General features: G+C 56.3%; 3 protein-coding genes across 4 annotated transcripts in view; 1 reads left to right on the top strand and 2 right to left on the bottom strand.

The window, feature by feature from the left end:
* The first annotated feature begins 3,920 nt into the window (after window positions 1-3,920).
* CSTB (cystatin B) lies at window positions 3,921-6,801 on the top strand. The gene is made up of 3 exons (XM_034947958.3): window positions 3,921-4,516; window positions 5,992-6,093; window positions 6,421-6,801. Exons 1-3 carry the CDS (start codon window positions 4,451-4,453, stop codon window positions 6,547-6,549), a joined length of 297 nt encoding a protein of 98 aa, XP_034803849.1. The 5' UTR covers window positions 3,921-4,450; the 3' UTR covers window positions 6,550-6,801.
* Window positions 6,802-15,895: 9,094 nt separating this feature from the next.
* PDXK (pyridoxal kinase) overlaps window positions 15,896-26,535 on the bottom strand; it is a 44,007-nt gene continuing 33,367 nt past the window's right edge. For both annotated transcript variants that reach the window (XM_008977566.5, XM_034947968.3), the window contains 4 exons: window positions 25,535-25,646; window positions 24,375-24,511; window positions 22,426-22,492; window positions 15,896-22,230 (listed from right to left, as the gene is read on the bottom strand). In XM_008977566.5, coding sequence (XP_008975814.3) covers window positions 22,118-22,230; window positions 22,426-22,492; window positions 24,375-24,511; window positions 25,535-25,646 — 429 coding nt within the window. In that variant the 3' untranslated portion in view covers window positions 15,896-22,117. The remainder of the gene's footprint in view (window positions 22,231-22,425; window positions 22,493-24,374; window positions 24,512-25,534; window positions 25,647-26,535) is intronic.
* On the bottom strand, window positions 16,350-16,994 carry LOC134729743 (uncharacterized). The gene has a single exon (XM_063601433.1). The coding sequence runs from the start codon at window positions 16,992-16,994 to the stop codon at window positions 16,350-16,352; it is 645 nt and encodes a 214-aa protein (XP_063457503.1).

Here is a 26,535-nt window from a genome sequence, read left to right as displayed (position 1 = left end):
TGTTTGTCTACACCTTAGCTGAACCCAGGCTCCTCTCCTTCTCCTAGCCTAGTCTCTCATGAGCTTTGCAAAGGTGGTTGAGTTTGGGGGAAGGGCCAGTATCATCTAAACTATAAACTAAATGTCTGCCAAAGTTAGCTCAGCCTAAGCCCAGGAATAATCAAGGCAGCTTAAAAGCTAAAGGCCAGAGCCGGGTTGGCTGGATCGGATCTCTCCCACTGCCACCATTTTCTCATGGATACAATTTTTGCAAAGGTGGTTTCAGAGGTAGGAGGATCACTTGGGCCCAGGATTTCAAGGTTAGCCTGGGCAACATAGTGAGACTTCCATCTCTACAAAAAATTTAAAAAATTAGCCAGGCATGGTGGTGCGCACCTGTGGCCCCAGCTACTCAGGAGGCTGAGGTGGGAAGATTGCTTGAGCCTGGGAGGTCCAGGCTGCAGTAAGCTGTGATCGTGCCACTGAACTCCAGCGTGGGCAACAGAATCAGACCGTGTCTCAAAAAAATAAATAAATAAAATAAAAACTTCCAGGGCTTTTGATTGAAAAAGTAATACAAATTCTAGGTTGGCTTTGATTAGCATACCAATAATAACAATACTGACAACTCACCCTGGAGTTCAGACACTGTCCCAAGCTTTTTGTACTTAATTACTAATTCACTTAGTCCTTTAAAAAAAAAAATTTTGAGGTTGGTTATTAGCATTATCCCCACAGAGAGAGGCACAGAGAGTTTCAGCAATTAGTCCTTCACCACACAGCAGGTGCGAAGAAGGGCTGGGTCCACACTCAGGCAGCTGGGCTCCAGCACCTGCCCTCCAAGATGGTTTGAAAACGTCTGCTTGCACCCACACCTGCAGCACGAAGGCAGCTTTGACATTGCGAGACAATGAACACACAAATAGAAAACAGCCAGACCAAATATGGGAAGAGAACTCTGAGCCACGGTGACTGTCCAGAGGCCAAACCTCAACCTTCGTGGCTAGCCAGAAGCTTTCTGCCCAGGTTCTGTACATTTATTATATATTATGTATTATATTTATTATATATTTATTATAACTAAGCATTCAGCAGAAATAGAGTTACAGGCCGGGTGTGGTGGCTCATGCCTGTAATCCCAACACTTTGGGAGGCCGAGGCAGGTGGATCACCTGAGGTCAGGAGTTCAAGACCAGCCTGGCTAACATGGTGAAACCCCATCTCTATACAAAAATTAGCTGGGCTTGGTGGCATGCACCTGTAATCCCAGCTACTTGGGAGGCTGAGGCAGGAGAATCGCTTGAACCCGGGAGGCAGTGGTTGCAGCAGTGAGCCAAGATCATGGCACTGCACTCCAGTCTGGATGACAGAGCGAGACTCTGAAGAAAGAAAGAGAGAAACAGAGAGAGAGAAAAAGAGAGAGAGAGAGAGGGAGGGAGGGGGGAGGGGGGAAGAGAAGGATAACTAAGCATTTGTCAGGCTACACTTTAACCCACTTCCTTCTAACTGAAAGTCACGTAGCGCGCTAGTGACTTTCTGCACCCCTACTGTTCCTATGGACGGAATCTCTGACTTCAGAATCATGAGGCTTTTGTTTAAGAATTCCTTAAGACGTTTCAGATCCTTAATTCCAGGCCAACCAGTTTGAAGAGCCCCACAGAGGAAGTGAACCAGCATGAGAATACAGCGTCTTCAACCCCACCCCATGACTCCACCCTGCTTCACCCTGCACTTCTCCACCGGTCAGCAGCTCCCGCCCTCAGCCCACTCCAAACCCCTGAAAGTTCCCAGCCCCAAACTCCTCAGGGAGATGGATTTGAGGTCTCCTCCCAGTTACAATCTTGCGGTTCAAACTGTCTGCTGCAAACCCTGGGTGGCAGTGTGCTGACTTCCTGCACCCTAGGCAACGGACCTGTCACGGTCACACTCCTAGTGAGCCCCTCTTCCGTCTCCCCAGGCCACAGCCTCCCTCAGGTGCACTGAGCCTCCCCTTCCCATTCCAGGCTTTTCCCCGGCTCTGCCCCCGCCTGCTGAGGAATCTCGGTCAACACAAGAGAGGATGGCGACTCCCTTGTACAGCAAGTCCTGAATAAATGGTCTTTTGTTCTCATTTGCGTGGGCTTTATTTCCACAGCTGTTATCCTCCTATTTGTAAAACGGAGGCACCTGGGACCCAGCTCCAGCAAGGAGAGTGAGGATCCGACTCCAGGAGGCACCTCAGGACCCAAGGCCTCAAGGCCAACACCTTCCACAGCACAAGCCCCACGGAGCTGCAGGACCCGCACAAGCAGCGGACCATCCCTTTCTCTTCTTGACCATGTTTTCCCCTGATGCTTTGCTTTCCACATAGAAGAGTTTTCCATTTTTGTGGGGTCAACTCTGCCTTCACTCATTCAACAATGATGGGGGGCTCTGCCCCGCTCCCCCCAGGCTTCAACCACACCTGACTGCCCACCCCTTTGGGCCCTTCCCTGAAGTGACAGACCAGGCTGTGCCCTGGCAGGTAAGGGAAAGGACCCCACAACCCATTCATGGGCCGCTCCAGCTGGGGCCTGGCATGCAGGAGCGGACCAGTCCCCCTGAGGGACAGCCCTTGGGTGGGGGCTCTGGGTCATTCTGAGGAGTCAATCACACCAACAGGTGCCTAGCACAGGCCCCACCCCCACCCCAAATAAGGCAAGCGACCCTTCCCTTCCGCAGGTGGTCCAGTCTAACAGAAACCCTAAAACAAAGGGCCTGTGGTGGCTCAAGCCTGTCATCCCAGCTCTTTGGGGGATGGATCGATTTTAGCCTAGGAGTTCAAGACCAGCCTGGGCAATATAGTGAGACTCCATCTCTACAAAAACATTTTTTAAAAAAATTAGGGGTGCAGTGGTTTATGCCAATAATCCCAGCACTTTGGGAGGCCGAGGTGGACAGATCGCTCAGAAGTTCCAGACCAGCCTGGGTAACATGGTGAAACTCTCTGTCTCTATATATGTGTGTGGTAGGGTGGGCCTGTGGTCCCAGCTACTATAGCAGCTGCGGTGGGAAGATCGCTTCAGCCCAGGAGGTCCAGGCTGCAATGAGTTGTGATCAGGCCACTGCACCCCAGCCTGGCCAACAGAGCAAAACTCTGTCAAAAAAAAAAAAAAAAGAAAGAAAGAAAGAAAAGAAAGAAAGAAAAGAGGTCAGGTACGGTGGCTCATGCCTGTAATTTCAGAACTTTGGGAGCCCGAGGCAGGTGGATCATGAGGTCAGGAGTTCGAGACCAGCCTGGCCAATATGGTGAAACCCCGTCTCTACTAAAAACACAAAAATTAGCTGCGCGTGGTGGCGCGCGCCTGTAGTCCCAGCTACTCGGGAGGCTGAGGCAGGAGAATCGCTTGAACCCGGGAGGCGGAGGTTGCAGTGAGCCGAGATCGAGACACTGCACTCCAGCCTGGGCGACAGATCCAGACTCGGTCTCAAAAAAAAAAAAAAGGCCGGGCGCAGTGGCTCACGCCTGTAATCCCAGCACTTTGGGAGGCCAAGGCGGGTGGATCATAATGTCAGGAGATCGAGACCATCCTGGCTAACACGGTGAAACCCCGTCTCTACTAAAAATACAAAAAAATTAGCAGGGCGCGGTGGGGGCGCCTGCAGTCCCAGCTACTCGGGAGGCTGAGGCAGGAGAATAGCGTGAACCCGGGAGGCGGAGCTTGCAGTGAGCCGAGATCGCGCCACTGCACTCCAGCCTGGGAGACAGAGCGAGACTCCGTCTCAAAAAAAAAAAAAGAAAAAAGAAAAGGAAAGAAAGAAAAGAAATCCTAAAACGCAAATTCCACCAGAGAACCCTGCCTTCTTCTCATTCCTCTGATCTACCCCCTGCCCCCACCCAGCCTGGAGCGCGTGGGCGCCGTCTCCCCCTCCCTGGGCCCCTCTGTCCACCCCCTTCAGCCTTCAGTGTTCTCGGTCACAAGCGGTGATGTCCACTGCAGCCCGCACACCTGCTCCCGCGGGGCCGGGACCCCTGGCCCCTGACCCCTGCAGCGCTGCGCCCCGCCCTCCCTCGTGCGCGGCCCGGACCCCGCCACCCTGCAGGATTGCGCCTACTCCGACTGCCCCTTCCCTATCGTCCCACCCTGCGCGCCCAACCCACCGGCGACACCCGGCCGCGCCCCCGCCCCGGTCCGTGTGACTCGGCGCCCGGAAAGACGATACCAGCCCCGGGAGGGGGCGCTCCCTCCCGACACCGGCGCTGGGCGCGGAGACCCAGCCTGCGGCGAGTGGTGGCCAGGCTCCCCACCCCGCGCCCCGCCCTGCGCCCCGCCCCGCGCGTCCCTTCTTGCGGGGCCACCGCGACCCCGCAGGGGACTCCGAAGCCGAGGTGCCTCCTCCCCGCCCCTTGGTTCCGCCCGCGCGTCACGTGACCGCAGCGCCTACTTGAGCTGAGGAGCCGCCGCGTCCCCTCGCCGAGTCCCCTCGCCAGATTCCCTCCGTCGCCGCCAAGATGATGTGCGGGGCGCCCTCCGCCACGCAGCCGGCCACCGCCGAGACCCAGCACATCGCCGACCAGGTGGGTGGGCCGCGGGGACGGGGCCGGCCCGGAGTCCTGCCTTAGCCTCAGGGCGCGGCCGCGGCTCCTGGAGCGAAAGAAGCCGCTTCGGCCCCGCTGCGCACCCCGGGGCGGGCGGGCTTGGCCGTGGACCCTCGGGCTGGCCCGGGCTGTGGCCGTGAGAGGCCTCCCTCCGCTCGGGCGCTGCGCGCGAGTGTGCAGCGGGGGGCCGCGCCTGGGGCGCCGCTGGGGAGACATTGGGCTCCGCTGAATACAGCAAGGGCGAGTGGGAATTGATAGGCCGGAGCAGGGTGCGGTCCCTGCATGGACAATCTCTGAGAGGAAACCCCAGGGCGCTTCTGGTTTCAGGCAGGCAGGGTGATCGGGCGTCGCCGGCGATGGCGCAGGTGAGCAGCCGGCTCCAATCTCCACGGTGATCCGATAGCAAGCGGGTGGGAAGGGTCTGGCTAAACTAACTTAGCCAGGCTTCTTGCTAAAAGTGGATTTTACAAGGAAGTGCGCAGGTGGCCTAGGCGCTTCAGGAGCCCGACTACAGTTTGGCCAAGCAAGAATCTTTGTCAATATCCTCATCTAGTTCAGGAAAAAAATCATGAGAGAGAGTGCAAGAGGTCCCCAGTGATAAGGCACATGGGTTAAAAACTTAAGTGTATCTGCATAAAAGTCCACAGGTTTCTTTACATGCTTCCGATTCTAGCACTGTTTCAAACTGTAAGTCTAAATAAAAAGTTAAAACACAGAAAAACAAGATAAAAACCGGGCTGGGTTGCAGATGGCAACCTTCCCTGTGTCTCGGTTTCCTCGTCTGTAAAATGGACGTCCTGTTGCTCTGCCTGCCAGAAGATTCTGGAGGGGCTGAAATGAGCAGGTCATCTGTGCAAGAAGCCCCCTCCGGTGGAGCACAGGCCAGGCCCGCCTCGCTGTCATGGTTGGTGACCGACGGGATGCCCCAAGCAAGAACAGGTCCAGGCGATGCTGAGGCCTGTGTTTTTTGTTTTTTGTTTTTGAGACGCAGTCTCACTCTTGCCCAGGGTGGAGTGCAGTGGCACAATCTCGGCCCACTGCAACCTCCGCTTCCCAGGTTCAAGGGATTCTCCTGCCTTAGCCTCCCGAGTAGCTGGGATTGCAGGTGCTCGCCACCACGCCCAGCTAATTTTTGTATTTTTAGTAGAAACTAAATGTAGAAATGGTTTTGCCATTTGGCTAGGCTGGTCTCAAACTCCTGACCTCAAGTGATCCGCCCACCTCAGCCTCCCAAAGTTCTGGGATTACATCCTTGAGCCACCGTACCCAGCTGGAACTGTTTTTTTCTACTTTATTATTAGGCTAACAGTTTAAATGTCCCTTCAGTTGTAAGAGACAATTGTGTGAAGAGCCAGTGTCAGAATCGTGTGTGTGCGCACATGCGTGCAAGTTACTCTAGCAGGAGGGAATCCAAGAAGCCACTGAGACATCCTCATTCTGTCCCTTCTGTCTAGGTGAGGTCCCAGCTTGAAGAGAAAGAAAACAAGAAGTTCCCTGTGTTTAAGGCCGTGTCGTTCAAGAGCCAGGTGGTCGCGGGGACAAACTACTTCATCAAGGTAGAGTGTGGGCCTCGGGAGGGCCTGCCCCGAACGGGTGCTGGTAGGAAACTGCCTGTGCAGGCCCGGGCTGTGTGGTCTTAGGTGCTGGGGCGCCCTGTGGCTGCCCCCTGAGATAAGCATCCTACTGTGTGTGTCCATCGGCCTTTCAGGAGGACTAGGGCTTCTGGGGAGCTAAGAACCCCAAGGAAACAAGTGTGGGATGTGAGGCATCCCCTGCACATGCAGGAGAAGACAAGATTGTCTTCAGCTGGCTGCTAATGACCTGGAGGGGCGCAGCAAGGTGACTTGGGATCAGAGGCTTCGCTCACTCCGCTCTCTTCCCAGGTGCACGTCGGCGACGAGGACTTCGTACACCTGCGAGTGTTCCAATCTCTCCCTCATGAAAACAAGCCCTTGACCTTATCTAACTACCAGACCAACAAAGCCAAGCATGATGAGCTGACCTATTTCTGATCCCGACTTTGGACAAGGCCCTTCAGCCAGAAGACTGACAAAGTCATCCTCCGTCTACCAGAGCGTGCACTTGCGATCCTAAAATAAGCTTCATCTCCGGGCTGTGCCCCTTGGGGTGGAAGGGGCGGGATTCTGCAGCTGCTTTTGCATTTCTCTTCCTAAATTTCATTGTGTTGATTTCTTTCCTTCCCAACAGGTGATCTTAATTACTTTCAGAATATTTTCAAAATAGATATATTTTTAAAATCCTTACAGATTGCCTCCTTTGTTTTAGACTTTTTTCTTCGTCTGAACCACCCCGGGCAGGTCCTTCCCCTCGGGGGTATGGAGGGCGGGGAGACTGCCTGGCTCACACAGCAAGCAGGTGGTGGACCCAGGATTCACACCTGCCCACTCCGGCCCGCGTTCCTAACCACCACTCTTTACATGTTGTTGCTTTGACTCTTAGGTCCTGGCCCCAAGCTTCAGTTTCTCCCATAAAATAAAAGAGTGTGAGTAAATCCAATTCCAGAGCATAACTGGCTCCAGATCTCAGATACATTCACGCACTTTATGCTCTGGTACGGAGAGGCAGCCACACAGTGTAGTGCACGTGCGGAATAGCCTGCAGCCTCACTGAGTGCCGTGCGGTGCGGGAGGCTTCCCATGGAGCCACGTGGGCTTCTAAAGGGAGGTATCTTAGGAGAGCGTGGCTGTTTTTAAAAACACCTTCTAGTTTTCAACAGGGATTACTTCCCATTCATGGAATTGGTCCGGTGCCTTCCCACCTGTGATTCTATGTTAAATAGGACAGAAGAGGGAGCATCATACATGATAAGAGCTAAGACTGGGGGTGAAAGTCTCTGTGCACCGGGGTCATGATGTGAACGTGTTCCTGAGGGTGTCCTGAGCTGCGCTTTGCCTCCGAGGCGTCCGGCAGCGTATGCCAGAACTGCAGCTGCAGGATTCAGGCTGTCCAGATCGTGGGGGATCTGTGAAGACTAAGGAGGGATCTACCAGTGAGTCCACAGAGCTTTGAAAGTGATGTTAGGAAATTCTGAATCAGGCCGGGCGCGGTGGCTCACACCTAGAATCCCAACACTTTGGGAGGCCAAGGTGGGTGGATCACTCTGAGGTCAGGAGTTCTAGGCCAGCCTGACCCACATGGTGAAACCCTGTCTCTACTAATAATAAAAAAATTAGCTGGGCGTTGTGGCAGGCGCCTGTAATCCCAGCTACTTGGGAGGCTGAGATGGGAGGATCACTTGGACTTGGGAGGTGGTGGGTGCAGTGAGTGCAGTGATCGTACCTCTGCACTCCAGCCTGGGTGGGTGACAGAGTGAGATCCTATCTCAAAAAAAAAAACAAAAAGAAAACTGAATCATGGACTGTGTGTATTCTACACTCTTAACATGAATTCTGAGACTAAGCTTTTATAACATGCAAAACAGAATCAAGCAGTTTTGCATTGAAAGGAAAACCCGATGTATTTCCCACTTGAGAACTTCCAGTGGAAGGCAGGTGGGGGAGGGGCTGTTTAGGGGACCACGCAGGGGGAGAGCCATCCCCAACAGGAAGGGAGCGGGTGTCTGCAGGAGCAGTGACCAGGAACTCCTATGGGGCACCTGGGTTGGGGGAAGCTGGATTTAGAGTTAGAAGTTTGTGTGTAAACAGGAAATATCAGTGTAAAACAGAAAATAAAATATGTAATTAATGCTGTGGTCTGGTTTAAATACAAGTTGACAAAGGGATCAAAATTACAGGCTCACACCTGTAATCCCAACACTTTGGGAGGCTGAGGTGGGTGGATCACTTGAGGTCAGGAGTTCCGGGACCAGCCTGACCAACATGGTGAAACCCCATCCCTACTGAAAAAAATAAAATAAAATACAAAAAACTAGCCAGGCAGGTGCCTGTAATCCCAGCTACTCAGGAGGCTGAGGCAAGAGAATAGCTTGAACCCAGGAGGCAGAGGAGGTTGCAGTGAGCCGAGATTGTGCCACTACACTCCAGCCTGGGCAACAGAGTAAGACTCCGTTTCTCTCTCTCTCTCTCTCTATATATAATTTATATGAAGTTGTCAATTTCATCCACACGCTGTCTGCTTCCTTAGGAGCATCAACAGCAGCAGCTTGGAAATCTGATGAATTTCACTACCCGCTGACAAAAGTCCCTTGTTACCGAACCCACCGCTGGTTTAACCGAACCCACTGCTGGTTTAACCCTGCCCTCTGAGAGTGCATTAGGAGCTCTGATATGGTGTGGCTGTGTCTCCACCCAAATTTCATTTTGAATTATAGCTCCCATAATCCCATGTCATGGGAGGGACCTGCTGGGAGGTCATTGAATCATGGAGGTGGTTACCCTCATGCTGTTCTCGTGATAGTGAGTGAATCCTCATGAGATCTGATGGTTTCATAAGGGGCTTTCCCCGCTTTTGCTGGCACGTCTCCTTCCTGCCACCATGTGAAGAAGGATGTGTTTGCTTCCCCTTCTGCCATGATTGTGTTTCCTGAGGCCTCCCTAGCCATGCTGAACTGTGAGTCAATTAAACCTCTTTCCTTTATAAATTATCCAGTCATGGATATGTCTTCATTAGCAGCATAAGAATGGACTTATACAGGAGCTCAAAGTGGATGAGGCACATAGTAGGGGAAGAATGACGTCAGCTCGGACTCCCGTGGGGCTCACAGCATGGGGGCGGTGACTGTCACTGTCACGGATGTGAAATTGTACCAAGTGCCCTAAGGGAGGGTCCTGCTGGGGGTAAACGGGGATCTGACAGAGGTGCAGAAGGCTTCTGGGCAGAGGCCATGGCCAAGTTCAGACCTGAGGCTTGAGGAGGAGGAGCTAGAGGCCGAGGTGGGTGAGACTGTCCTGGCGCCAGCAGCAGAGAGTGGGGAGTCCAGGCTGGGCAAGAGCATGGCGCATTCTGGGAGGTGGCTGAATGCCTCATATCCACAACGTCACGGCAGCTGCCCTGGAGGGGCCCCGAGTCCTGGGACAGAGCAGGAGCAGAGCCCCTGGTGTGCCCAGCAGTCTGGAGGGCGGGACGGGCTACCCTGAATGAATTAAGACGCTGGATCTCCAGGACACTGACGGCTTAGGTCCTTCCCCATCCTGGAACATGAACCAGAAAACAGAGGCCTACGTGCTGGGACCTGCCATGAGCCACTTCCCCTCCAGACCCCTGAGAGCCAGAAAGAAAATGTGGAGGTCTTACTCATGGTTTGTTCAGGCATGTTTCCCCAAAACTGCCTCGGCAATGTTAAAAATGGCTTGAGCTTTAGGAGGCCGAGGTGGGAGGATCACTTGAGCTCAGGAGTTTGAGACCAGCCTAGGCAACATAGTGAGACCCCTATCTCTACAAAAAATAAAAAATTAGCCAGGTTTGGCGACACACACTTGTAGTCCCAGCTACTTGGTAGGTTGAGGTAGGAGGATCATATCATTTGAGCCGGGAGGTCGAGGCTGCAGTGAGCCATCATCACACCTCTGAACTCTGGCCTGGGTGACAGAGAGAGATCCTGTCTTGAAGATAATAATAATAATAAATAAATAAATGAAAACGGCAAGGGGAGCCAGGGCAGCAGAGGCCTACAACCCCCTCCAGGGGCAGCCCCTCTCCTGCAGTCCGCCCTACAGCCTGGGTGCCTGCTCAAGTCACAGGTAGGACGGGAAGGTGGAGGGGTGAGTGTGCAAAGTCCAGAATGTGCAGGAGCCCAGGACGGCCCGGCCTGAGCTCCCCGTTTGTAACGCAGGCCCCGTCCTGAAAGGGAACACTGCTTCCACACGCTGGACACCAAATGCTGCTTGAGTTGCTCCTGTGGGTGCTGCCTGTTTCCACTGGGGCCCTGGCTGATGGAAATGCACTCAACAGATGCTAGGCAAGGAACCGCCCCACGCTGAGAGCGCAGACCCTCACTCTGAAGCTCCTGAGGCAGGCATGCTCCCTGGGCTGAGCAGGCAGCTGCGGGTCCCCAGCCCGCTGTCACTCATTCTCGAGTGACAGTGTCATCTTTGTTGGGTCTCCTATACTCCACCCCGAATTCTCAGCGAGCATCACTTTTCCCAAAGCTGGTAGGGTTTTTTTTTGTTTGTTTTTTTGTTTGTTTGTTTGTTTTTGAGATGGAATTTCACTCTTGTCACCTGGGCTGGAGTGCAATGGTGCAGTCTTGGCTCACTGCAACCTCCACCTTCCGGGTTGAAGTGATTCTCCTGCCTCAGCCTCCTGAGTAGCTGGGATTACAGGTGCCTGCCACCATGCCTGGCTAATTTTTGTATTTTTAGTAGAGACCAGGTTTCACCATGTTGGCCAGGCCAGTCTCGAACTCCTGACCTCAGGTGATCCACTCCCTTCAGCCTCTCAAAGTGCTGGGACTACAGGCGTGAGCCACCACTCCAGGCCTGGGTTTTGTTTTTTTGAGACAAGGGTCTCACTCTGTTGCCCAGGCTGGAGCGCAGTGGGGCCACCATAGCTCACTGCAGTCTCGACCTCCCCTAGCTCAGGTGATCCTCCTGCCTCAGCCTCCTGAGCAGCTGGAACTACAGATGCATGCCACCTTGTTCTGCTAATTATTTGTGTTTTTTGTAGCGATGGGGTTTCGCCATGTTGCCTAGGCTGGTCTTGAACTCCTGAGCTCAAGTGATTCACCCACCTCAGCCCCAAAATGTGGTGGGCTTACGGACGTGAGCCGCCGCGCCCTGTGCCTGCAGGTTTTGCTGGCCATGTGTTCCTGATCTGGCAGAACAGGGCAGCCAGGCTCTGTGTTAGCTGAGGTTCTGTCTGTGTAGACAGGGTCTGGGTGGGGGGAGCCAGGCAAAGCCAACAGTATCCTTACCAGCCCAAAGGAGCTGGGAGATGCCACCACAGCCTCACTCAGTCTCTCCTCTAACTGCTGTCAGGAAACGTGCGTTATGAAGCAGGGCCAACTGATGGAGATGAGATTAGATTCGCACTAGATTAGAGACAGAATAACATAATTGGATGCAAATTGTGCAAGAGATAAAATTGTAGGCTTGAGTAATCTAATCATTCCACTACCAGATAGAGCATCTAAGATTTCCTAATTGAGCTGCCCAGAAGCGGTGTTAATTCCCATTTTCTATCCCACAAAAGGCAGGGTCAGGACTCCAGCATTTGGATGCTCAGAGCTCCGAGAGCTCCCCACGGCACAGCCAGGCCCTGGTTGGGCACAGTCCCTGACCATCGACTGAGCTCACACTCATTCCTTTCCAGGTCGTCTCTCCCTCCACCCTCCTTCCCACATCTGAATGTCCTCATGCCAGGCACCCTGCAGGTCTGCTTGCAGAGCGAGGCAGGCATGGCCGCTCTCTAAGAGGCTTACAGTGTCATAGGTGGCCAGGGATGGGCCGGGCCTTCCCTGCCCAGATCCTTCTCCCCACCTCCCTTAAGGGCGAGAAAAACTATAGAATTTCGCACAGATGGAAAAGACACACTTCCCAGGCTCCTTTGCAGCACGTGTAGCCACATAACCAGGGGATGCTGATGCAGGCCCAGATCAAGGAGCCGTGCGGAGCTGTGGCGGGGACACTGGGATCTGGGGGCAGGGAGCGCTGTGGACAACGTGGGGCAGGGAGAGCTACGTGTGTGGAGCTGCCTTTAGAGAAAGCTGACCGCAAGGCTGACTGTGGGGGTGGGGAGGGGGTGAGCCCCTGAGAGCCGGCTGGAAGGACAAGAGCGGGGCTCGGTGCTGCTCAAGAGGCTGCTCCCCGGCCTGGGAGCAATGGGAGGGGCAGTTCAGACTAAGCAGAGCTGACTCGGCCACTGTTGGCCCTTCTTCCTTCCCTATTCTCCCCCATGGCTACGCTCACCTTTGTGCTCCTTGAGAAAATCACAGGACGCAGATCCTAAGGGCTGCTGAGTCATGCCTGCCCAGCCTCGTGTGTCTGGGTGCGGCCCTGAGCCCAGGGATAAGAAAGAATTGCAGCCTGAATGAATGTACAACTGGCTAAATGTGGCCGGCCTCTGCGCCCACACTCCAGGGGTGCACATGTACTTGACGGGGTTTCTGGCACGGGCAGGATGACCTCTTTTGGGGGTACAGGGTGTGGTCTCAGCCAGGGGGCCCCCTCCACGGCCCGACCACAGCCCTGGCCAGGGCGCTGCCGACGCAGCCTTGCCCAGGAGTGTGTCGTGAGGCCTGGGTATGACACAGAGTCAGGGCGGAGGGGGTGTGTCGAGAGGCCAAGATGCTGGTGGGGTCAGTGGCAGCCAGAGACGTAGGCAGACAGAGCTCAGGGATGGTGGGGCCTGGGCCACTTTCTGGGTGGAGAGGCCACGGTCTCCATCAGAGACTAGGGTGCCAGCAGGGGAGGCAGCGTGGCCTGTGCTGTTTCCGTATGGAAACCGGAGGCAGGGCCCAGGGCAGCACATTTTGTGGCTACAAGCAGGAGACGGGGGAAGAAGGCAAAGGACTCGCAACTCCCACTCAGGGAGTGATCAACCTCCGTGTCCCGCCTCCAGGAAGGGTAGCACCGAGGCAGGGAGGGTCACGGGGCAGAGCACAGGGTGCCCTCACTCAGAACACTGGGGCACAGAGCGTCCATGGGGCCCCATCCCCCCAACAAGGGAAAGTGAAGACTGGACCCTCAGAGGCCACACAGTCAGGCCAGCCTCAGGGTCGCTGTGCTGCTCCTGAGAGTAACAAGGGCGTGAAGAACTAGATGTCTGGACACATCTGTGTGTGTGTGTATGCTTGTGTGTCCACGAGTGTGTGTGCCTGTGCATCCGTGTAGTGTGTGCGCAGGGGCCCGGGCCGGCCTCGTGGAGGTGACGGCTGTTTCAGGGCCAGCCTGAGTCCGCACCTTGTGAGGGAATCTCCTCAATGCAGTAATTTAGGCAGAATTCCAGCTGGGAGGTGGCCTGTAATCCCAGAGGCCTCCGGAAAGTGCAGCCTACCGGATGCTGGCCAGGCCCGGCCTGTCCCCACAAGTGTCTTGGAAAGGCCCTACCAGGGTGGAGGACACGGGTGGCAGCAAACCCTGAAGGTCAGTCCATCCCAGCGAGTGTGTGACAGGTGTTCACTGGGGCCAAAGGAAGACCCCGAGCCCCAGGGAGGTGTCAACAACCACACTCTGCTGTTGGTGTCCCCAGAGAAGCCCCGGGATCCTAACTGCCCATGAGGTTCCTTCTCTCCCTTCCCAGCCTCCCTCCATCTGCCGTCCCCACCCCCATGCCACTGGAGCCCAGCCCCTTTCCTAGGAACCCAGATTTGAAGCCCTAAGCCAGCATGGCCTCAAGGGCAGGTCCTGGACTTGAGGCCGGCCTTTCCCACCCATCGGGGGAAGAAGGCCCAGCCAGAGTCCTCACAGTGGCTGAGGCTTCAGGGCCGAGCATGTTTTCTGCTGGATATTTGGCTCAGACCCTCGGAGGGGGAGGTGACCGAGCCAGCACATGCCCCACCCCTGGACACGCCACAGCAGTTCCAGCTTGGAGGCTAACCCACCCTGTTGGTGTCTGATGAACCCCAGTTCTAGGAAGGCCTCTCAGATTTTCAGCTCATCTATTGTTCCCTGTGTAAAGGCAGGTACTTACCCTAAATCCTGCCCTTAGGGCAAATGACTGGGATGCTGTCTGCTTCAACTGTCCAGCACATCCCTTCTGAACCACACGCACCCCTCCCTAGGGGTACATAAGCCCTAGGCTTGGGGGTGATGGGTGGGCCCCAGACACAGACATGGCTTCTGTTCCAAAGTCCCTATTAAATGTTTCTTTCTGAGAAACTGGATTGGGCAGCTTCTTCTTCTTCTTTTTTTTTTTTTGAGATGGAGTCTTTGCTCTGTTTCCCAGACTGGAGTCCAGTGGTGCGAACTCGGCTCACTGCAACCTCCGCCTCCGGGGCTCAAGCGATTCTCCTGCCTCAGCCTCCTAAACAGCTGGGATTACAGGCGCCCGCCACCACGCCTGGCTAACTTTTGTATTTTTAGTAGAGATGGGGTTTCACCATGTTGGCCAGGCTGGTCTTGAACTCCTGACCTCGTGATCCATCTGCCTCAGCCTCCCAAAGTGCTGGGATTACAGGGTTGAGCCACTGCACCTGGCCAAGGGCAGCTTCTTTCTTCGGCCTCTCTGCTTCCTTGAACTTCGGGATAGGTCTGCATAGGCCCCCACTGCTGCAGAACACACTCCATCCCTCGTCACCAGACGTGGTGGGCTGAATCATGGCCCTCAAAGAGGTCCACATCTTCATCCTCAGACCCTGTGAATTTGTGACCTTACCTGGCAAAAGGGACTTGCAGGTGGGATTAAATTCAGGTTCCTGAAATGAGAGATGACCCTAAATTACGTAGGTAGGTCCAAAGTCACACAGGGTCCTTCTAAGAGAAAGGGCGGAGGTCAGGGTCAGGGAGAGGTGGAAAGATGTGACACTACTGGCTTTGGTGATGGAAGGGGCCATAAGCAAGGGGATGCAGGCGCCCTCCAGATACTAGAAAAGGCAGGAAATGGATTCAGCCCCTCTAAGCCTCCAGGAGGAACCAGCCCTGCTGACTGTTTTTAGACTCTTCTGGCCCCTGCAACTGTAAGAGAACAAATGTGTTCCTTTAAGCCACTCAGCTTGTGGAAATTTGTCACAGTAGCCTCAGGACATTTTCATGCCAACCAGGATTAGGCCCATAGGCCCAGAGTAGCCACTGCAGGGGACAGGAGCACTGCAGGCAGCAGTGTGCTAGACGCGGAGCAAATCCCATAAACGAGGCAGCAGACACCCTGCCCCAGCCGCCCCGTGCCCTCCCCTGTGTGCTCTGTGGTCTGGGGTCTATGGCTCCTGGTGTTCTCCATGGGGAGGGGCGTCCAGAGGGGGGCCTCATTGGGGAGGGGCTGGTTCTGCAGCCCCTGGTTCCACCTTCTCCTTGTTCTTGGCACACAGCAACCAGCCTGGCATTGCTGGAGATGGTCTGTGGGTTTATCGCACAGGTGCACGAGTCAGGGAACATGAGATCTGCCCAGCCAGAGGCACTACAACGTCACCACTCAGGTGTGAAGGAGCCAGGTGGATCCCAGGAGGAGCAGACACCCTTGGCCAACACCCAGAGCTGGGCCTCAGAATTGCACAGGGAGGCCTCCTATCCCTCAGGGCTCTGCCCTGGGAAGTCCTGCAGGAAGCCCATGCCGGGGCACCCACGCCAGCCCCCAAGGCAGAAAACAGAGTGCAGGATGGGAGGGGGCCTGGGCCCGGCAGGCAGGGGCAAGGCATGCTCTTTCCTCCAAAGGGGAGGTTTTTAGGGAGTCAGCTGCCACCATTTCCAGCAGCAATCCCTAGCGTGGCTGGCGGGGTACTGGGTGTTCAGCCAATCACAGGTAGGGAGCTCCTGGGATAGGAAGGAACCATCATGCCTCAACACGACCGCCATGAAAATATTTATTTGTGGATATCATACCAGTCAACAGGACCAGCACGAAACAGATGCAGCCTACACAGTGCTGTAGGACCGAGGCTCACAAACATCCACATGGCACACGCAGGGCTGGCCACTCCAGGCAAACGAAGCCACCCCCGAACCTTGCAGAGGCCGCACTCCCTCGGCAGTGGGACCACGGAGGCGACAGGTGCTTTGATGCCTCCGAAGAGCTGAGCTCCATTCCACGGAGGGAGCGGGCTGCGCCACCGTCCTCCCATTGGTCCAGTTTTGCAATCACTAGATGAAGCTCTGGTTAAAGTTCTAAATCAGGAATGACGCAGCCATGAAGTTAAAGGCATCCAGAAGGTCACCACACACCTGGCACCCTCCGAGGGCCCACGCGGAGCCAGCTGAGGACTCACGTCCATGCTCCAGAACGTCAGCACCTCTGCCTCCCATCACCAAGAAGGGGCTTCAGACACCTCATGGGGACCTATGACGGCTCGAGCTTGACACAGGTTCTCCCAGCTGCTCGACACGCTGTGGGATGTACTGGAAGGGTCTGCCAGGCCTGCTGAGGCCTCTTTTTGTCCCACCAGCCCTGCGCCCACCCTCCTCCTGCCAGGGGCTGGGCCTTGGGTTAGAAAGTCACTCGAGGGCTTCAGAGCCGCTGACCCAGCTTGCAGCTCAAAATGAGGACAAAGGCGCTTCCATCCACCTTCATGGAGATGCTGGCTTCGCAGGCCGGTGGGAGAGGCGAGGCCCATAGTTTTACTTAGGACAGGTTTCCCAGGCAGTACCCAGGTCGTGTGGGGGATCCCCAAGCAGAGGCTTAGGACGGCATTCTCCCCTCTCTGTTCCCACCCACCTACCCGCCAGACACTGGGCTTGCCCTTGCTGTCCGTCCCAGCACTGACGGGCAGGACAGAGATGCATGGGGTGAGTGGCCCTGTGGCACTGGAAGGCATATCCCACCAGAAATGGGTTTCCTGTTGCACAAAGACCAGAAATGGCCCCGCAGTGAACTGGTGGATGGGAAGAAAGGAGAGGCTGGCATTTGGGGGTGCTGTTCCCACCACAGCCCTGAAGCTGGGGCCCCCCATCAAAGCTTGTCCCAGGCAAGGGTCAGAGATGGGAGGGACATCTCTTGCTCTGGGACAGGGTCCTGCTTGGCTCAGACAGTGGGAAAACTAAAAACACCTGTTTATTCTGCCAGAATCGAAAGAAAAATTCCGGGAAGAACTTCTTACTAATATAAATTTTTAAGATATTGACCAGTCATCTAAACTTACTCATTAAACTCTGTTTTAAACAAATGAACACACCGTGTTGCAATGAAAGGCAGGAACGTGGTTTTAGACGCTGATTGAAAACCAGTGTCTTTGCGCACTGAGAACAGGAAACATTCTGCTCTGAGAACAAACTGCAGAGTCGACAGGAGACACACATGTGACAGAAAGCCCCCAGCAGGAGAGACCGTGCACCCTGGTGGGTGATGGGATGCCCGGGCAGTGGCTTGGACACAGCTGTCACGCCACGATGCCTGCTGGGTCCTGCAGGGACAGGGGACACAGGCCACACACAGAGCCCAGTCACGCACTGCGGAGCGTGGCACAGGCCACATACACTGGCTCCTACCACCTAACAGAGACGAGTCGCACACTGAAAAAAGTCCCCTAGAAGGATGGCTCACGTCCATCCTACCAGGGGGGATGGACCCAGGGACCTGGCCCTGGCTCTGGTCTGGTGGCAACCCCTGCTGGTAGAGGCAGGAGGTGTGCGGCTGGAGTCAGAAACTGAGGTGCTGTCTATAAAAATTCCAAGATTCCGCCGGGTGCACTGGCTCACGCCTGTAATCCCAGCACTCTGGGAGGCCGAGACGGGCAGATCACTTGAGGTCAGGAGTTTCAGACCAGCTTGGCCAACATGGTGAAACCCCATCTCTACTAAAAATACAAAAATCAGCTGAGCGTGGTGGCGCATGCCTGTAATCCCAGCTACTTGGGAGGCTGGGGCAGGAGAACCACTTGAACCCAGGAAGCAGAGTTTGCAGTGAGCTGAGATCACACCATTGCACACCAGCCTGGGTGTCAGAGCAAGACTTCATCTCAAAAAAAAAAAAAAAAATCCAAGATTTCCACCACCTTCCACCTGCAGATGGCCAGCACCTGCACCTGCCAGGCAGGAACACACGACAGGCCCAGCTCTGCCCAGGGCTACAGGGCCACACAGGCTCAGGTCTCCTCCCCTGTGCTGGGAGTCCGGAGTGGGGACGGTGTCCACCCAGACCCGCCAGGCCACGCTCCAGGCTTCCCTGGCTTAGGGCTGACAAGACTTCTGGGCAGTGGACTTGGCCTCCCACAGCCACCCTCCCCAGGGCCTGGGGTCCTTCTGGGAGCCCCCTCGGCCCTGGTGATCAGCATCCATCTGAGTGCTCGGTAGACGGACACGGGAGCCGCCTCTCCAGCGAGTCTCAGCGGAAGCCGCTGGCCTGGCAGTGAGAGGCGGCGTGGAAGGAAAAGGCTCAGCAGGCACATCCCTCTGGCGGGCAGAGTGGCATCGGGGGGCCACACAGCTCTCAGCTGGACTCAGAAAGCCAGGTCCAAAGTTCTCGTTTCCCTGTCTGCACATAACCTGCTCTGCTCACTCACAAACTCCAGTTCCCCTGCTCTGGGCCCAGGCAGGCGATCCACAAGGAGGGGTGTGTGAAGGAGGCCCATGAGACCAGGCAGGCGGCAGGGGAGAGAGGGAGAGACTCCTGGCTACCCGGGCAGCAGAGTACAGTCCAGCCACACAGTGGGGGCACCTCTGATCTCCATAAACATGGACACTGCTGCCCCGACACAGGTGGCCCCATCGGAGGGCAGGCAGGACAAGGAAAACAGCTCCAGCTGCCAGAACACTCTCAACCTTCTCTCTTTGCATAGTTAAACTAAAGAGAGAACGAGGCTGGAGCCAGGGCAGGTGGACGGGCAGAGTGGGGAGCTGCTCGGGGCCCCACAATCTGAGGGCCATCTATACCACCTTCCCTGCCAGTGCCCTCCCAGGGCCTTGCACCCGGCACCTACTGTGGGCTCTGCCTTCTCTGACACCAGGCACGAGAGGCCTGAGCTCAACCACATAGCTTTTATTGTCTTACCTTGGGTGGCGGTGGGGACTGTTACCCCAGGGGCTTCGGCCTCTCACCTGGTGCAGGCAAATCTCTTGCCTGGTGATCTCAAGATGGAGACATCCCTCACTTACTCATCAGCGTGGCTAAGCCAAGCCAGCCTCCGTTCACGGTAAGACCAAACGTTTCAAAACTGGCTCTAACGAGCTTAAGAACAGGACATTAAACAAAGCATCATACTGCAACTGTTTACATGTATTGGAAAAATAACAGATGCACATAATAACCTTGGCAGGACTAGGCAACAATTTAAAATCGATTTTAAAAAGGATCCTATTGTGGAATTCATCCTTACGGTCTACAGGGAGAAATTTGAAAAACTGGATTAAGAAAGTATTAAACTTCTGTACCCTGACAATAAGCAGGCGATGTTGGACCAGTATAGCTGTCACCTTAAAATAAATTCTTCTCATTATTTTGCATGTTATTAACTATGGAAAGTGAAAACAAAGATCAATTCTAATCTGGATCCAAGCCATAGGGAAACCCACTGCCGATGCCCATGGTTACCTTCCTGGATGAGAAACTGAAACTGAAGGCCACCAGGGGCCTCTGCCCAAGTCATGAGAGACGAACATGCCCGGGTGGAAACGGGCCGTGGACAGGGCAGGCCCCAGCTGCTCCGTGGTTTGACAGCAGGCAGTCTGGGGAGGGGATGCCGGACTCTGCCCGTAGAGGCTGACAATTTCCACAAAAGCCCTGCACCCACAAAGGCACCATCTGCTCTCAGAAACCCTCGATTTCTTTCTCCTTAGTCACAGCCCAGGCCTCTCCTGGTTCGGCTGATACAGCCAAAGAAAACAGAAGAAGTTTCCGATTGCGCCAGAGAGCTCAGGATTTACGGGAGGCACCTGCAGGGACAGCCATTCTCCTAATTCTTGCTTAATACAGGGAAGTCCAAGAACTAAAGCTGATGTGGGGACTCAGCCTCTGAAACGAGCTCAAAGAACCAAGAATCAAAGCTTGCTCGCCAGGGCACACCGCCCGTAACACCCACTGCACGGGCAGAAGGAGCCCCACACCTGACACTGTGTTCTCATGCTGGGTTTTTCACCAGCTCACAGAAGAGAGAGACATTTAGGTTCTTTCCCCCATGCTATACGTGCTCTTAGTGTTTAAAAAAAAAAAAAAGAAAAAAGAAAAGCTTTCCTGGTGGCTGGCAATGTGGCACACGCCCCAGTCTCCACTTGGCAGTGAGGGTATTTCCAGTTAAACGCCCTACGGAGGGCCAGGTGGTTCTGGCGGATCCCTGCACTCACATACTGGGGAGGCTGCCTCCCCGCCAGGCTCCGGACACAGCCATCCTCCTTCCTGCTGGTGTGGCGGCGCCCTGTAGGGACCAGTGGCTCTGGGCTGCAACGGGCCTGCCACCCGTGTCCTCGGAGCCAAGAAACATGGCTGCGAAACCCGTGTCTGACTCACTGGCTGAGGTGGGGGAGCCAGGCGCCCTGATGCACGCTGGTGAAGACATTCAGAACGAACAGAGTGGGAGAGTGGGGGCGGGGGTGGGGGTTCCATATAAACCTGCATCTTTTCGCTTCAGGGCATTTTTCAACAAAGAACGCACTCCTGGCAAGCGAGTCTTTCTAGAAGACACTGGAATGGCCTCACAGGAGGGTGTGGGCTCCAGGAGGGGCCTGTCCGTGGGGAAGGTAGCGGGGTGGGGGTACCCCTTGGAGAGTCCGCTTCCTAGGGGCCCCATGGGCCCCCACTTCCTGCATCTCCCTATTTCTCTCCAGCCGTGGGTTCCCTGGAGACACAAACCTCTGCACACCCCAGAGCTGGGATGCAGGGCTGCAGGGGTGTGGCTGAAATTAAGGCAGGCCAGGGACAGGCACTGCCGCCTATAGCTATACCTGGGGGGAACCCCAAACTCTGGGCAAAGTGGGGCCAGGGAGGTCACTGCTGAGCAGAGGATGATGGGACTTGTCAGAGCTGGTGCTGTGGCCTCTGCCGTCACCCCAGCCTGCCCAAGGGCCTGGGAGCTGCCCGCCCCCACCGTGCCCCACACCCACCTTGGAAGATTGGCAGCTTCCAGGGTGGCCTCTTGCCCCTGGGCATTTGGTGGGGCACAGAACTGAGGTCAGGGGACAAGGGTTAAATGTGCCAGCAGGGGCAGGGGGCAGGCACCCCTCTGTCCTGTCTACAAATGCTGTGGCTCAATGTGCTGTCACGGGCAGCACGTGGCAAACGCGCAGTGCTCAGCCTGCTGCACCACGGATGAGGGGAGCTTCCACAAGGAACCTGATGGGGTGGTTCTCTGGAGCTTCAAAGCTGCTCTTGGCCCAGCACGGACCTTACTGCGTTAGCATCTTCCTCGAGTCACTCAGCGGATTCCTGGAAGATGCCGATGGGTTACAGGAGGTCCCGCGGATAGCTGAGAGGTCTGCAGACCGACTTGAATTTGCTGGGGCCTGGGAAGGTCCCTGACGCTGCACCGTGTGCCTCCAAGCAAGCTCACATCAACCCTCCCATACGGTGAAACAACAGCCTAAGATCTGAAATCCCCAGGGACTAAACGAGCAGCAAAGTAAGAAACAAAAGTTCGAATGCAGGAACAAAGAGGCTATGGTCAGAATGACAGTAAAGATACTTGGCAGAATTCTTCCTGACCCCAACCGTTACCACCCGACTCCTTCTCAGAGATGCAAAGACAGAGGCCACCCAGGCCCAGCCCACGCGCGACACGGCCTCTGTGCGGTAGTGGCAGCCAGGGCCCACTCGAGGCTCCACGCGCAGCAGGCTCGGCCTCACCCACTCACCCTCCCACATGGAACACCCCCGAGATGGCAAACAGGGGCCCGTCTTCCTGGAGGCCCAGGAGCCTTGTGGGGAAGGGAGCTGGGTTTTCAGATCACAAATTTCTGTGACCACTTTGTTATTTTTCACAAAGCACGACTGGCACGTTTCACAATGAAGACCAGCAAATGCCGGACACTCATGAAAGAAAAAAATATCAAGTTTCGGTCAAGGCTCTAAGGCAGACGTTACATGTTTTCACAGGGACAAACACGGAGACACCAACGCGCTGCGTGTCACGGGCGAGCGGCGCGGCCCTCACAGCACCGTGGCCTGCACGACGATCTCTGGGTCCTCGATGTCCCTTTTGCTCTGCACCATCCGCAGCTCCAGCTGCATGGGGCTGGGCCTCACTCCTTCCCCGGCCTGGGCTGCGGGGCAGGCAGAGAGCACTGAGTTCCCATCTCAGAGGGGCTCCCGCTGCTGCCCCCACTCCCAGAGGTGAGGTCAGCAGGAGACACCGATCACACCTTCAAAACCAGCACGTGCCAGCTCTTCTCTCCCACCCACTTCGGGAGCCAGGAGCCCACGCAGCCCACGCAGCCCACGCAGCCCGGCCGCCATACCTTTTGCACACTGGATGGTCCTCTGCAGAACGTGGTGCAAGGTAGACACGGTCTTCTCACAGGCCACCTGCAGGGAGGAGAGACTTGCTGTGCCCCTGGCCCACTCACAACACCCGACGTGCTCACTGCTGCCAGGAGGGGATTTCCAGGGAACACAAGGGCCGTCCTGCTCTCCGAGCCACCGGGGAGCCGGCTCCGCCAATGCACGTGCTGAACCCTGGAGGACAGGCTGCGGACTGCCCACCACGGAGAGCCCGGAGGGCTGAGCAGATGCCTGGTCCCAGCTACCTGCTCTGGACAAGAGATGGCTCACAGAAGGGACAGCCTCGTGACCTGCATAGAACTTGGCAGGCAGCAGGAGCTTGGTAGGAGTTCCCAGAATTAACTCCTTATAACGAGTCTACAAGGGGAAGTGCTCCTGCCGAAAGCCCAGCCAATCATCACTCAGTGATGCCTCAGAGTCAGCCAATCATCACTCAGTGATGCCTCAGAGTCAAAGGTGCTGGGGAAGCACGGGGAACTCGCTCCCCGACTCCACAACCCTGGGCTGGCCAAACCCAGAAAGTGACCTTGGGCGGCCTGGCAGTGAGGCCTCCTCGGGGTGCCAGCTGGCACTTTTCCACTGCCCTGCACCACCAATTAAACACGGCAGGCTTACTTAATGGCCCTGTTTAATTGCCCTTGAGGGGCCAGAAGGGATGGAATGAGGGGGCTGTGCATTCCAGCTCAGGGTGTGCAGAGGGCTAGTCCCATGGGAGGCAAAGGGCCTCAGTCCACCTCTTCCATTTTACACACCAGGACACTCAGCTGAAACTGACTTGTTGGGGAGGAGGTGTACCCCGGGGGACACATGGCCCCTTAAGCGGCCCGGCAAAGACAGCACAGGGAGAGCCACCTGCAGGTCCTGACCTCTGAACTCTTCCTTCCCCAGCACACCCAATAGTGACAGAGGTGTCCTGTCTTCCTCCTGTCACTCCCATGGCACCCCCGCCCTGCCCCACATTCCAAAGGGATGGCAGGCCCCTCCCTCCCACCTGAACCCACTGCAGACGCAGTGGGAAGTACCCAGGGGAGTTTTGGGGGCTGAGCCCAGGGGCTGGGGACCACCTCAGAGCACAGCAGGGCTCTGGACGGTGTTGTAAGAAGACACACTCCAGGCGTCCGCGGACTCGGCTGACAAAACCACCTGCCGAGGCCACAAGCAACTCTGCTGCATGCAGCATGGGAGGTCACGGATCTGAGCGCCACAGTTGCAACAAAACTCCTCTGTCCCCGCTGAGCTGTGTGCTTACCCATGGGACACACGAGAAAGGCTCACGAGACCCCACATCCCAGCCTGCCATGTCAGTCGCCCAACAGTCCCACTCCCCCTACTGTCTAAGCAAAGCCACCCGATCTCTACAAACTTGAAAAGCAGGCAGACATCCAGACAAAACGCCCAGAAAGACGGCTCTCCACACCTGCCTGGACCCCCGTCCTCAGCCTCCCACCTACTGTTCCCGAAGGGCGGCTCCGGCCTTTCCGTCCCTCAGGTCACTGCCTTGGTCACACTGTGGGAAATGCTGCAGGGTGCCACTCCTCCGCAGCAGCCCCCAAGTCACCAAGGACACAACAGCTCCATGCATCCCACAGCCCTACGCCAACGCCAAGCGGGTGGCATCTGAATCCTGGTGGGACCCCCGTGGGTCTGCTCTGAAACATCTGTCACCCAAGCCCTCACAGACTCTGATCATCCCTAGGTCCCAAATAAGGGGAGATGGGAGGCGATGTCAGAGTGACAGGTGCAACTCCTGTCATGGCCCGGCCACTGCCCTCCCCCGCAACTGGGGCCAGCACTCAGGGCCATGCCCTGTCAGCTCAGCAGAGACCCCCCACCAGGACTCTCATATCCTGCTCCCCATGAGGTGCCGTGGGAGTCGGCGAGGAGGGGAGTGGTGCGTGTGGCTGACCTTGAGGTTATTGGGGTGCTTGTGTGTCCACGCCAGGAGCATGGCAGCAAACAGGTCCCCAGTGCCCACAAAGACGGCGTCCACCTTGCGAATGTCCATCCGGATGCGTTCCATCACCACGGAGCCAGCGGGATTCCCTAGAGGGAGAAGATGGGCAAGGTCACTGAGATCTGCTGCTCCTCTGCCAGGGCCAGCCTCCCGTCCCTGATACTCCCAGGCACAGCGGCAGGGAGGGTCACAGGGGCAGAGCACAAGGTGGCCTTGCTCAGGACGTGGGGGCTCAGGGCATGCATGGGGTCATCACCGCAGCAAGGGAAAGGGAAAGACTGCACCCTCAGAGGGCCACACGGTCAGGCCGCCTCGGGGGTCGCTGTGCAACTCCCGAGAGTAACAACGGCGTGAAGAACTAGGATGTACCTGGACGCATCCGAGTGTGTGTGCATGTGTGTGCGTGTGTCCACGTGTATGCATGTGTGTCCGTGTGTCTGCATGTGTGAATCCGTGTATGCATGTGTCCGTGTGTATGCATGTGTCCATATGTGTGCATGTGACCATGTGCGTGTGCCCGTACCCGTGTGCATGTATGCCTGTGTGTGCCCGTGTGTATGTGTGCATGTATGCCTATGTGTGCCCATGTCCACGTGTGTGCCCGTATGTGCATTTGTGCCCGAGTATATGTGCATTTGTGCCTATGTGTGTGCCCGCAAGGCTCCCATGTCCAAACATAGAGCAACAAGGTCACAGCTGTTGTTTTGGGCCCATGGGTATGAACCCGCGGCCACTAGCTTAGTGCATGGCCCCAGCCTTCTGCGTCATTTTCACACTGTTCAGAGAAAATCAACCAGGTGGTGTCTGTGTAAACAATCAGCACAGCCGGGTGGATGCGTCTTCCCAGTGAACTCAGGGACCCCGCCTGGCTCTGAGGGAGGCCTATGATGCTGGGTCCGTGGAAGCCAGTTCCAGCCAGGCCATTCATCGTGACCTGTGAGGTCTTGGGAATCCCACCTGATCCCTGAGAGTCTGTAAAATGGGGGCGTCATCCCGGTGCTGGATAAGGCTTAAATTTCATGCTATTGAACCCAAAACATTCTTGCAGCCCCAAAGAACACCTTCCTCTGGGAAGAGCAGAGGCGGCCGCGGTGCATGATGGGGGCACTTACTCCTCCTCTGACTCCCCAGCACAATCAGGTAGTCGCTGCCCCGCGGGGAGGGCAGGTCAGAGCTGGTGATGACCACGGTGTCGGGGCCCATAGAGTGCAGCAAGTCCATCACCTGGCAGTGGCACGGGGAGCGTCAGCCACGGCCGGTCACATGTCAGCCACGGCTGGTCACACCCCACTCCCCGATCCATCACCTGGCAGTGGCACGGGGAGCATCAGCCACGGCCAGTCACACCCCACTCCCCCAGAGCCCGTTCCCAATGGCGGCACTCCCGGAGGGAAGACAGCCACCTGGTCAGCCACCATCCCCCCCCAAACTGTCAGCCCAAACTGTGTGGCTCCCCACAGGTGACTGGCAAGGGCCTCCCCCTCGGGGGGTGGACAGATGCGTGCCTGTCCTGCAGCGGGGAGGAGCTGGCCCCTCTGTACGTTGGCTTTTCTGTAACTCTCGTAGAAACTGTCTCCACCGCACGGTTGCCTCAGAGCGGGCAGCACGCGTGCACACACACACACACACACGTGCTGCATCGCCACCCAGCACGTGTCCATAGCAGAATCTGGACCCTGCTCCAGGGTCAGCTGACTCTGCAGTCCCAGGACCCAATACCAGGTGAGCGAAAGGCCTCCGAGTGGGAGGAGTGGCTGCTGCAGTGGCCCATTCTCAGGACCAGGCTCCTGGGCTGTGAAGACAAAACTCAGGCAGCGCCAGGCTGCTTGGGAACGCAGCCCAAAGCACATGGACTCCTGCTGCAGTCTGACAGTGTCTGCTCTAAAATGCATGTTGAAACATGGCACCCATGTGGCAATATTCAGAGGGGGTCCTCTGGGGCATGATTAAGTCATGAGGGCTCCCCTTTCTCTGTGCCTGATGAGAGGGCTGGAGGGAGCAGCATGGGCCCCTCGAGCCCCCCGCCATCCACACATGAGGACGCAGCAACAAGGTGCAGTCCGGGTAGCAAAGTAGCCCCCGCCAGACCCTGAGCCTGCCAGTGCCTTGACCT

The sequence above is a fragment of the Pan paniscus genome, chromosome 22, assembly GCF_029289425.2.
Source record: "Pan paniscus chromosome 22, NHGRI_mPanPan1-v2.0_pri, whole genome shotgun sequence".
In the NCBI taxonomy this organism is placed as follows: domain Eukaryota; kingdom Metazoa; phylum Chordata; class Mammalia; order Primates; family Hominidae; genus Pan; species Pan paniscus.
This window is presented reverse-complemented; position numbering and strand designations above follow the sequence as displayed.